The sequence below is a fragment of the Miniopterus natalensis genome, chromosome 13, assembly GCF_054644295.1.
Source record: "Miniopterus natalensis isolate mMinNat1 chromosome 13, mMinNat1.hap1, whole genome shotgun sequence".
Classification (NCBI taxonomy): Eukaryota; Metazoa; Chordata; class Mammalia; order Chiroptera; family Miniopteridae; genus Miniopterus; species Miniopterus natalensis.
In genome coordinates, this window is record NC_142093.1 from 36,287,156 (window position 1) to 36,299,876 (window position 12,721).

At 40.8% G+C, this 12,721-nt stretch overlaps 1 protein-coding gene across 1 annotated transcript in view; it reads left to right on the forward strand.

Annotated features, from left to right (window-relative positions):
* MEIS1 (Meis homeobox 1) overlaps positions 1 to 12,721 on the forward strand; it is a 126,167-nt gene that overhangs the window by 112,603 nt on the left and 843 nt on the right. Inside the window, exon 9 of the mRNA XM_087823602.1 lies at positions 11,960 to 12,022. Coding sequence (XP_087679728.1) covers positions 11,960 to 12,022 — 63 coding nt within the window. The remainder of the gene's footprint in view (positions 1 to 11,959; positions 12,023 to 12,721) is intronic.

Genomic DNA, 12,721 nt, shown 5'->3' on the forward strand with positions numbered 1-12,721 from the left:
GGCGAAGCCGGAGGCCTGGTGGTGGGCTTTGAACACGGCGTTCTGTTCGAGATCAGCAGGACTTGTTGCATGTCCTAATTCAGCCAGATTTGTTGTTTTCAGTGTCTGGGGACAAGCATTTGGTCCGAGACACGGAAAGAACACCTTAGGGGTCACGCGACCTGGCAGAGCTGGACCAGACTCCCATTTCCTTGCAGAGTTCATGCCTCCGTGAGGCATCGGGAGCCCGGGGAGGGCCCGGCATCCACAGGTGGCCGAGGAACAGATTCCCCTGTAAGCCCCAGGACGACAGACAGCTCACACCCGGCGAGTCAGGGAGGGATCGTCCAGGGGAAAGAGCATTTCTAGTCAAAACATTTCATCTGTCGCCCCCACTCCTCACCAGTGAGATGTGTGTCCTTGATCGAGTCACTGTATCTCCAGGGGCAACAGCTTCCTCTGCCCTCGGAGGTCAGGAAGGACTAATTACCGAGGCCCCAAGCCTCTTGCAGCTCTAATGTTCTAGACTGTGTGATAATGGGAACCAAAGAGAAGCAGGTTTAATGTTCTGAAACTTACTGATTCCAGCTTTACAGCAGGACTAGGAAAAAAGAGCAGGTCCTTAGATAAAGAGACAACTAGGAAAATTAATGAAAAAGTCGTGATTTTTCTTCACCTGAAATAAGCCAATCGAGCCCTGTGAAATAAAAACTGGATGAAATTAAATATTATCATAAGACACGAAAACCATGTTTGCTGTCATTTCAGGACTCCTAATAGAGACAAATCATTTGTTTTTAGCAGTGTGCTGTGAGCCTGTGAAGGGCATGACAGATAATAGGCTCGAAATTTCTGAAGTTGCTGCACAGCAAAATTTGTTTTTTCCTCAGGCGTTCAATCTTTTCCTCTAGTAATTTTGTACATGACAAACTTTTTAGTGGGTGCATTAATAACCTATAAGTAATGGGTTGTCAGGTGTCAGTTAGATAAGATTAAAAGACTGCTTAAGCACTACCCGTGTGCTCCTTTGCATGAGTTTTATAGGTCAGGAGAAACAACTTTTTGAATTGCGGCCGTGCGCGCACGCTGGCTTCCTTTCAGTCTCTGTCTCAGTTGGCCTGGCTCCAGGGGTGCGTGGAGGAGCTGTATTACGTTACATAAACCCTGCATGTAGCGGCAGATTGGAAACTCACACTGTGTGAGTCAGGGGGACAAATGTCTCTGCCCTGTTCTGTGAGCTTCTTTCCTTTTCCCCAGCATTGCCCTTTTTCTTCTGAAAGGAAACTTTGCGAGGGGAAGCAGCCTCTGCAGAGAGGGACCCCGAAGCTTTAGACTCTCGGAGTTTCCTAGCAAGTCAGGTTTAGGTCTATTCTTGTCAAATCTGTCTTAAGTGTGTTTACATAGAGTTTGCCTTTCTGGTATTTTCTGCTTGCACAGACCTGATCTCCACCTATTTTGTGTCAACAGTTGCTGAGGCTGGTGCTGGGCGATTCCCCGCCGAGCACCGAAGCGCGAGCTGTGCCCACAGGGACCCCCTCTCTCCTCTCACTCACATCACCGGCTTGCTTCGGGCTGCGCCTACATAAAACAAACAGCATTTCTGAGTGGTTAAAAAGTCAGCCTGGAACATGAAAAAATGGGGCAAATGTTGCCTCTTTGTTGAATAAAACAATTTTCTCAAAAATGGAGTGGAGCCAGGGGCGCGGGGGAGGGAGTGCTTCCGAGGCCAGCGTTGCCTGGGATCCAGTCCCCTCGCCCCGGTGTGTGAATGCCTAGAGCTCTGTGCAAATGCTTAGCGTTGTGTCTGTTGCTTTTTTAATTTTTAAGGGGAAAGAGAACATTTAAAAAAAAAAAAAGTCCTCCAACAACATGAATGCTTGTAACTTTGGCAAATACAGGGCTCTCCTGTCCAAGGCCCTCATCATGGTTGATCTTTTCCTCCCTAATTTATTTCCATTCTTATAGGGCTTTTAGGCCTGATCTATTAATGTGGGAAATAATGAACTCTATGGGCACCTTGACACCTGAACAATAACAAATAAATGAAAAACCTCAGTCGGTTCCCATCCTTGAGAGCTCCCTTTTCCTTTTTATCCGCTTAACCCAGGTGACCAAAGGACCTAAAGCCTCACAAGATCCGACCCATAGCTGAAGGAGGGAAAAAATACTTCCTCTCTCAGATGCTTTAACCCTTTCAGGCCTGAGGGCATTATTGGTCTTGGGTTCTAAATGTCAGCTCAAAATGAATTGCCTGTCATTGAATGGATCTGGCTGAATATTGATAAAGTCTCGGTTTTTCTGGAATAGTACAGTGCCTGGGGATGGAAGTTACGTGTGCTGTGATTAAAAACGTATAAGTTTCTACCGTTTTCTACTCTAGGATGCTGATTTAAATGTGAATCAGTACTTTTGAGGGTTGTTGTCTGGTTGAAGAACTTTGTTCGCCTATCTCCCCAGAACATCTGCTATGGGCGACTTTATTTGATCCCTCGTTTGGGTCAGAGTTCTATGTATTTGGGACAGGCAGGGAGTAGGGGCTGGTGAAAGGCTAGCTGAAAGAACTGTACATGTCCAAAGATGTCAGATCTCAGCCCCCACAGCTGGTCACCTGGCAATACTGTTTGCAGAACGGAGGTACAATAGGTGATGGCAGGGATTCCCATCCTCAGGGCCGGGGGGGGGGGGGGGGGGGGGGGCAGAAAAGGAACATTAAGGGATATGAGATTTTGAAGTTTATCAAAAGGGAGCCTGGATTAAAATTTTAGAAACCCTGCCCGTGCTACAGAGCAACAGAAACCAAGGATGGGATTTTATGCATCTTTGACAGTTGAGGCTCAGGGCCTTACAATGTTACTCTGCTAATTAGAGGCAAGGATGGGGCTGATTCCTGCCCAGTGCCTCTTCCATTCTACCCTCACCTATCTATTTCCAGCAGCTTTATTGAGAGAGAATTCTCACACCATGCAATTTACCCTTTGAAAGTGTACAATTCAGTGGTTTTTGGTAGTGAAGCTCTCCCCACATCAATTTTAGGACACTTTCACCACCACCTCAAAAAGAAACACTGCACCCTTTATTTATTTTGTTTTAAATTTTTATTGGGGTAATGCTGGTTAATAACATTATATAAATTCCAGGTGTATAACATTATAATTTGATTCCTGCGTACTCTATTCTCTGTACCCTGTAGCTCTCTCCCCACCCCACACTTCCATTCTCCATCCTACCTGCTCCTGGCAGTCACTCATCGGTCTGTTTCTATAGATTTGCCTACTCTGGACATTTCACGTAAATGTTATCATATAATATGTGTTCTTTGTGACTGGCTTCTTCCTCTTAGAATAATGTCTTTAAATTTCATCCACGTTGTACCATGTGGCATCAGTACTTCGTTTCTCTTCGTGGCGAAGTAATATTCCATTTATGGATATAGATGCATCAGGTAGTTGGTGGGCGTTTGAGTTGTTTCTACCTCTCGCTGCTGTAAGCATTCAGGTACAAGTTTTTGTGTGTACCATTAGGTATTTTGGGGAATCCTAATAACAGTATCCCAACAAACCCCGGTCTTGGGGTTTACAATTTACAAAGCACTTGCCAGTGTTTTGACTGTGATGACTGTGTGTAATGTTGTATAAGGAAAAGGGTGGCCGCTTGGAGGTGAAATTCACCTTCTCCAAATTTTCTCAGTGTGACTTCGATGCCCATGAGCATTTTTCAAAGATTTGACACCATCTAAGAGGAGGTTATTTTGTCAGTTTTAGTGTCTTCCTTTGAAAACTTTGGTGATATACCTCAGTTGAGATATTTTTGCCTTCTGGTGTAAGTAGTTCCACATTACATAGAACTGAGGTTTCAAGCTTTACTAACTGAAACAGAAGTTACAGTGAACATTCTAAGGAATAGAGTCAGATCCCCCCCCATTCAAGACAAGTCATCTTCATTGTGGCATTCTGTAGCCTGATCTGGCCGGTGAAAGTAAAAATCAAGCTAAATTTTAAGATATCCTGTCTTGGCATGAGTGGAGACTCCAGGCCTGGGAAGTTTTGGGTTGGTCAAGGCTTGGGAACTAAGGCAAATAAAGGAGAGATCCCCGAGAAAGGAGAGAGCTCACAGATACTCCAGGAGGGAGCTGGGGGCCGTAACACCTTATGCAGGCTGGAGCTGGTCACTACTCTGACACAAGAGGGTTCCAGTGCCTGTCACTCAGGGAACATTTTATTTAGGAAAAAAGTGTGTATTTGATCATTACATTGGCCATACACCCTAAGTCGCTGGCACATTTCTGGCTTATGCCTAGTGCCCAGGATAATTATTAATAGTGTCCCTTTACTCTCAAAAATATCCCAGCCTAGGTGATAACTTATCTGGTCATTCTATTTCTAATGGAGATTGGCAGAAAATTAAAATTTGTTTTAAGTAAACAGGTATTCTGTAATGTTTATGGGATGTTTAGTTAGACACAATTTTATTGACTTCTTGTGAATATGGGAAAATTAGAATTTATATGGAAAATGGTTCAGCTTAAACCAAAGTGAGACACATCTGTTGTTGGGTGATATTATTATACTTATTTTAACTTTTTCATTGCTGCAGGAGGTTTTGCTATATTATCTTAGATTGCCCCATTGCTTATTCATTGTGCTAATAATAATTTTAATTCCATGTATTTTTCTTATATTTATATGGTCATACAAACTCAAATTTGGCAAATTGTCCGTCATATTTAAGTAAATATTTTACAGATGCCATTTTGTTACCTATGCTTTATGTCAGTGGATACTTAAGGTATTGTTAACCGTTGGGTATGTGTTGTGCTAGGTCTGGTGAGATAGCCCTACACTCTGTTCCACTGAGTTTGGAGCCTAGGGCTTTAGTGGTCTAAAAGGAAGGTGGCAGGTAGGAGCAAAAGAAATACAGGCCCCCATTTAGGGAACCACTCTTGTTTTGAATTCAGGTCAGATTAAAGGATTTAGCAAGCTCACATACTTATTTTTAATTGAATTTATTGGGGTGACATAGATTAATAAAATTATATAGGTTTCAGGGGTACAATTCTACAGCACATCATCTGTATATTGTACTGTGTGTTCACCACCCTGAGTCAAGTCTCCTTCCCTCACCATGAATCCCCCCTTTATCTCCTTCTACCTCCCCAATCCCCCCTCTCCCTCCAGTAATCACCCATACTGCTGCTGTCTATGGGTTTATATTTTTTTAGAATAAAAAAATCACTTTACAAATTGCTTTCAAGGAAAACTTCATTATACATAACCAAGTGATAAAATATTTGTAAGTTATTTCAACATCTAAGTCCAAAATAATACATGGGGTTTGATATTTCTTTGCATTAAAATTTTCAACTAATGATTTATTTTTACTAGTTGCTTTGAAAAAATTTTTATATGTAATTACTTTCCTCAACTTTAGTTCTTTCTAGAGTAATTTGACAAATACACCCATCCTTGGAAGAGAAGGGGAACCTTCTCAGATGGCTGATGGATGGACTTACTGTGATTTGAGCAAGTTCCAATATTATGCTTCCAGGGTGGAAGGGGCAGAGCCTGTGCTCCCCTCTCCCCTCCTGTCCGCTCTGCTCCTCCACCCTCAGACGCACAGACGATGTATTGCAGTCCTGGAACTGTCAGATCCTGGAGGAGCTTGAGAAACTAGAGAAAGGTGCCAAAAGCATGATTTCATAAGGTTTGACTTGAGATGGAGTCAACTTTCTTGAGCATCTTAAAATCACATTTTGTGAAGTTTTATTTCACAGAGAAGGGGAGTGTAGAAGGCTTGGTCCCTGAAGACTGCCAGTTATGGATCATTAAATCCAATAAGCAAATGTAAATCTAAAATGGAGAATTCCAACAAAAGATTTTAGAGTTGATTTCTTGTTTTAAAGAACGGAGAGTTATTTGGGAGACAGCTAGAGCTCTTTCTCTGAAGGGTTTGTTTATAAGACAGGACTTAGAGTTATTAGGAAATGCTGACTTTTAAAAAATGTAATGTATATGGTTTTATTTGAGTATCTGTGATAAAGTTGAAAGAAATGCTACATCAAGGAAAATTCATGGACTAGAGAAAGAACAAAATTCTGGAATTTGGCAACTACCTTCCAATGTGACATTTTATCTTTGAAGATTTTTCACAGGGTTTAGTTCTACAGAAGTATTTATAGAAATTACCTAAATGAATTATGTATTAGTTATTTTATTTGCATGCTGTTTATTTTTAACTGCATAAAGAATAGTGTATGTAGAAATCACCCGTATTTATACTTGAGAATGCATGGTATTAATTTTTACTAGTATTAAAGTACATGGGTAGGTATTCCTAACTATGCCTAACTATCAATCAGAGATGAGTGCAATTTATACTTTCCTCGAGGCATGGCGTAGGTATGGAGGGCCCCTGTACTAGCATATCCTGCTATCTAATGAAGTCTTTTCTTTACTATTAAGTTGGTCACTTTAGCTTCGTGGGCATGGGGAGGGCATTGCGAAGGGCACTGCGCGCTTACGCGGGCGCCCGCCTTCCCGCTGACTGTCACTTAGGCCTGGATGGCGAGGAGCACTGTGGGGACGACTGACAGTCATGTCATTGTTTAGAAACAGCAGCATTTTGATTTTATGTGGCTCACCGAGTTGCCAGTGACATGCTAAGGTAACAAAATGTGGGCTCCCCTTACTCATCAGTAAGCAAGTGGGGCCGTAAACACCGAGGAACAGAATCGACTGAGGAAGGGGGCACATGCCCTTTCTGAAAGTGAGCAAGTCCTTTTTCCTTAATTTTTTTTTTTTTTTTTAGTATTACAGAGAACCATGCAAGGTAGACGAAGGGTGTCAAAGTCTAGGGACAGGGCAAAGCTGCGCGGGAAAGCTGGCGGCGGCCTGGGGACGCACCTTGCTGACCTTCCAGTCCAGGCTCCGGGAGGGCCGGGCAGCCTGGAGGGTCCCCCGGGGACACCGGGCCACTTTAGAAAGCTGTTCCGCCAGATCTTGCTCAGAAAACTACCCAGGTATTCAGAGGCTGAGAAGAAAGGACAGGGGTGGAATTAGCAGAATGAAAAACATTTAAAAGTCTAACGATGAAAAAAGGTGAAAATCTGGGGGGCAACGAGAAGGAAGGACGAAGCAAAACGTCCTGTGTTTCTCTGAGCGTAACTCGGGCTCAGCGCCCGTTCCCCTTGTCCGATTCCCACTTTAAAATGCAAAGACTGACTTTCAATCCCATGTGTCAGATTTTTGAAGGTTTTGCTCCCCTTTTAACCCCCATTCCCCCTTCTCAGGGCTTGTGTCCTAAACAGATCACTAAGTGAAAAGAAATACATCCCTGTTCTTTTTGACATTGAATAAAGTAATAAAGCCAATCCATTCAATTCCTTTTCTTTTTGAAACTTCTTGTTTTGCGAAAGGAGGTAGTTTGGTCACAGGAAGAAATTCGAATCCATAATTCTATGAAAAAAGGGGGAATATAAGAATTCTTTCCCTTATTCAGTCTTCCACCACCTACAGGGCGTCCCGGTCTTAGAGTCCTTGACAAAAGAAGATTGTGATTCCAAAATAAAATGGGATTTGAAAAAATATACCTTGGTGCTCAGAATGTAATGTGGAAAGGCAGATAGAATGTTTCCCAACCTGAAAGCATGCTTAGCGGAAAGGTTTACCTTGTTAAACGCCCAGTTCATGGCAAATTCGAGCTACATTCTATTAAACCAAGATGTGAAACTCCTTTAATGAGTAAGACAAACGGTCCTGTTGTCACATATTCCTGACATTATACATCTGAGTTTTAAGAGCTGTAATGTTTGGGCATCAATTGTAAAAGTTTTCCATCTTTAAACTAACAAACTTTCTAAAGACACTTTATTATCAATATGGAAAATTCTAAAGATTGTACATAGTTCATGGATATATTTTATCTTAAACTACGTTGTGGTTGTTGGAGAATGTGTATTTTATTGTACATTCAAATTGGAATTTTGTCATTCTCTTTATTTCTCTCCAAAAACACTGTTTCTTCTTATGTTCAAGCTCTAATATATATTTATGAATTCATACATAAATATAGATATATATTTGAACACACACATATGAGCTTAAAATAAGTATGTTACTGATGCTTCTTAAAATGACAGTGTTTTACGAAGGGAATATGTTCATGTAAGTTCACATAAAATCTAAAGTTCTTTTTTTGGTTCAGTGTTTAGAAAATTCTTGATAATTTAGAATCTTCCACAATGGAAAGTAAAGCATTCTGTCACAAAAGCAGGGAGAATGAGACCCAAGGTCAAAGAGCGCTTTGGAAACAAACAGCTGGACCAGTTTATTTAAACAGATATAGGGGTGGGGAACTGACCTCTGTTTGACTTACAGTGGGAGGAGCAAGAATGTCATTTTATTACTTTGCCCAGAAAGAAAATGTTTTTGTATCTGAATCCACCCTGAAGCCATCTAAACACATGGCTTTGCTGTATATAGCATACTTCCAAAGAGAGTACATGTAAAATAGGCTAGGACAGTGATAAAATACGCCAGAGAGAATCAAATGAGGTGGTTTTAAGATCAAAGAGATGATGTTTTAAAAAATAAAATATTTTGCAATTAGTTATTTTCAGATAACGATGTCTACCATGACCCCAGATAATAATGTATTTCATATAAGCATAGGAATGGTAATTCAGTAACACTCTGAGAGTTTATGATGTCTTATATGAGTTGACAAAGTTTTCAAAGAAGAGAAGTTCCTAGTATATGGTCCAGTGGTTTAGACAAAGTGATTAGGTGCTCTTAGGTTTTCAGTGTCGTAGTATTTTTATTTTATTTAATGAAATATCTTCATATCTACATATCCTATAGGCAGCCTACATCGGTGTTGTCAATAACAACTGGTTATTGCCACCAAAGGAAAAGCAAACAGAACCTAGAACCTGGGGGCCCTTAGCTGAGAGGCTGTGGTGAGGTATTTACTCGCTACTTGGGGACCAGAGCAAGGCTTAGAATAACGGCATTTAGTGTTGTCCACTGAAGACCTTCAGAGGCACAGAGACAAACCTAATGAGTAGCGAGTGGCTCAGATGGTGAGTGGACTCAACATCCTAGAAGGACTCACATTCTAGAATGAGCTTGTTAAGAATCACAGACGTGTAACATAAGGAGAAGAGGGGAGAAGCCAATGGGGCATGATGACTATAGTTTAAATATTTGAAAGGCAGTCCTCAAGAAGTGAGATTGAAATTGTTAAATTACCCCCAGGGAGTTGTCCTGGTGAAAGCATTTTAGATCAAGTAAGGCAGAAGCTGCTAACAGTTGCCTTGTCCATCGAATGAATGGACTCTCAGTTCAGGTGGCAAGTACTGTATTATTGGAAATAGCCCATCTACTAGGTGGGATCTCAGAGAGGGAATTCAGGTCGGTGAACAAGCTAGGTGACCATTAAAGCCCTTCCAAACCCAGGTGTAATTTTCCTGTCATACCCTGGGTTAACAGTCATGGATCCAAACCTGAGTCGGTTATCATGAATTGGTCTTTGGAAATCTGAATGTACAGGTGTGAAGGAGGCAAACCTTAGAATATAGGTAACTCAAGTCACTGAGTCTTCTCATGCGTAGCTTTAGGTTTGTCTACGTTCACAAGCAGTACAGTCCTCAGAAGGCCCAGTCTACCAAGTGTTCAGTCTCGCTCATTCTTGGAATCGATGACTGAGTTCTTGCCAGTGGTAATTGGCTCAAAACCAGTCCTTCCTTCCTTCCTTCCTAGAGAGAACAGAAGGGAGGGAGAGGGAGAGAGAAAGAAAGAGAGAGAAAGAAACATAGATGTGAGAGAGATATGTCGATTGGTTGCCTCCTGCATGCACTCCCACCAAGGTCAGGGATGAACCTGCAACCCAGGTGTATGCCCTTGACTGGGAATCGAACCCACGATCCTTCGGTACTTGGGCTAATGCTCTAACCACTGAGCAACACCAGCTGGGGCAAAAACAGTTCATTTTTAAATATCTTTGTGGTTCAGAATATTCTAGATGGGTGGCACAGTAGTGGTCATGCTCTGGTTAGGACATTAGAGAGGGGGGTGCTTGCTACCGTTTGCCAGCTGTGTGTCACTCAGCAAATTATTAACATCTCTTGGGTAACATGTGACCTCAAATAAGTCACTTAATTTCTCTGAGCCGTGACTTCTCATCTGTTAAGAAGTGCTCTTCCTATTTTTAGAATAATAGTATAAAACATATCCACAAAATATTGTTTTTAAAAGGACATTAATAAAAAAAGTTATCAGACAGAGTTCCTTCCCTCTAAGAGCCTGCAGATTTTGCACAGTAGCATAGATAAAGTGTTGGTTTTTGCTCTCTTACCTATGTTAGTTACTATGGTATTTGCAGAATATTAATATTAAATAATTTTCTAATTGGTCATGCAGTGAAGGCAGCTAATGAAAAAGCAGATTTTTTTTTTCATTTTAATTGGTTATTTCACATGGTGTTTGTGCTACACCTGTGCTTATAATGAGAATGGAGAATTAATCTAACCTTCTGCTCACATGATTCCAATTTTCATGGTTTATACAAGATAATGATAACCTGATTTGCAACACAATTTGTTTTAGATCTGTGTTTTAAATATTTTTATTAGCAGTTCAGAGACTTCATATACAAGAACTGATAGAATATGTATTGCCAATAAGAGTTAGCACCAAAGGTGTCCTTTTGGTTAGGTTCCACTGTCAATACTTATTTTAATTACTTCTCAGATAACGGAAAAAACACCTAAGAATGTAAGATACTGAGAATCTTAAAATGTCGTGAAGTATCCATTTTTATTTTAAAAACCTGTCCCTATCTGTTTAATGGTTTGGTTTTGGGAACTGTTTTCCCACTTGAAATGGGAAGACTTATAAACTAGATTTCAGACCGGACTGTGGCTCCTTTAATTATTAATAGTGCATTATTAAACTTTTCATTGTATTTTTTATGTGCTGCTCATGTTCAATATATTCAAATCTGAGTTGAGAACTAAAAGCAATTTACTATTTCAGAATCTAATATGTCCTGTTCATTTTCTGTATTTGAGATGTAATTCTTAGTATTACGCAGTACCTAACGGATCTTTAAGAGTTAGAAATTTCATGAGCATGACTTTGGAGAGCTTCTATTAACCACATTTTTATTTTTCCAGCGGCTAATACTCTTTGATGGGCAACAAAAATTGTAAAACAAAAATCTTATTAAGACACTTAAGTGACTTAAATATCTTAATAAGACGTTTATTATAAATTTTCAGGTCTAGCTGGAGAAAGCAAGATTATAAGTTCAATTACTGTATAGCTGTGACCTCGCCTTGACCTCAGACTTTGCATAAAGAGAAAAAAAAAAAAAAGCCACCCCAAGAAATCTCTACAAGGAATGCATTTCTCTGAAGTCCCCAGCAGTGTGAGTTAGTGGTGATAAACTCCAGACATTCTCTCATTTGATGGTGTGCTGCCATCCCAGTTCATTATCTTAATAGTGGGCATTAAAATAGAATTAGGTTTGCAAGAGGTAGGGAAGGTTTCGATAAAAATGTAAAAAGAAGTCAGAGAACGTAAGATTGAAATGTCACTAATTGGGGGAGGTAACAGATGCCCTTATGGACATCTCGCTCTCGCCACTGAATTTCTCCCCTTGCAGTTGAAAAGAGTGGTGGCTAGCATTGTTTCCTGAAAATTCTGCTAATTCCCCCATGAAAAGATGAAATGGAAGTGTCCAACTGTGGTAAAACAGGCAAACATAAATCAACTCAGAAACCCCAAGCCTGTGTACTCAAAGGTCACTGGGGGTTACAGGTTTTGCAGCATGTGAAACTGCACACAGAGCAGGGGAGAGCACCATTCTGCCGGGATCTAGCTTTGCTCTCGCTGTGATTCATCTTCTTTTCCTCCACTTCCCCCCACCACGTTTTTTGTTCTGTTTTAGGGAATAATGATTTGCTCTACTTTCTTGGTTACAGGTTTATTAATGCCCGGAGAAGAATAGTGCAGCCCATGATAGACCAGTCCAACCGAGCAGGCAAGTCCCCCATAGTGACTGTATTCAAGTCACGCAAGCGAAAACCATCCTCAAGCCATTCACCGGGAGGTCCGATACCTGGTAAATAAACTGGGAGTGAGTGCTAGGAGCGCCTGGCAATTAAAATGAAACCAGTTTCGTTTCATAACAACACTAATCAAGTTAACATCATTATAAAATGTTTGGAGAAGGTGGGGAAAAAAAGCCAACAGAGAAAAGTAACTCTTAAATCATATGCTCAGTTACAATATTCTTGGTACACATTCAATATATTAATGTTATTTTTTTTCTGAGTTTGCCTTCCCAGCTCTTTCTGCTACTATGACCACTCCCTGGTGCATGGCTTGGTGTGGAATTGCTGTAAACTTTATTACCTGTCAAAAGGGCAAAGGGGTCAGGATCGCTTGTGGGACTCAGTAAAGTTCAAAGACATTCAATGAGGTAGAGCTTTTGTGTGCTTTAATAACCCAAGGCAGCTTACTTCTGAAGCAGCTTTTCATGTACAGTTAAAACATGGGATTCAGGTAGTGGTATAAATACACGATTCCTATTTTCAGGCCTTCTCTTGTTAATATCCATCTTCTGGTGGTCTTTTTTTTTTTTTTTTTTTTTTTAAATAACAGCATTTTGTGTTTTAATCAGAGCTTAAAATGGCAATACATCTGTGGGATCCCGGCTTGCAGATGTAAGAACCCAAGAAATA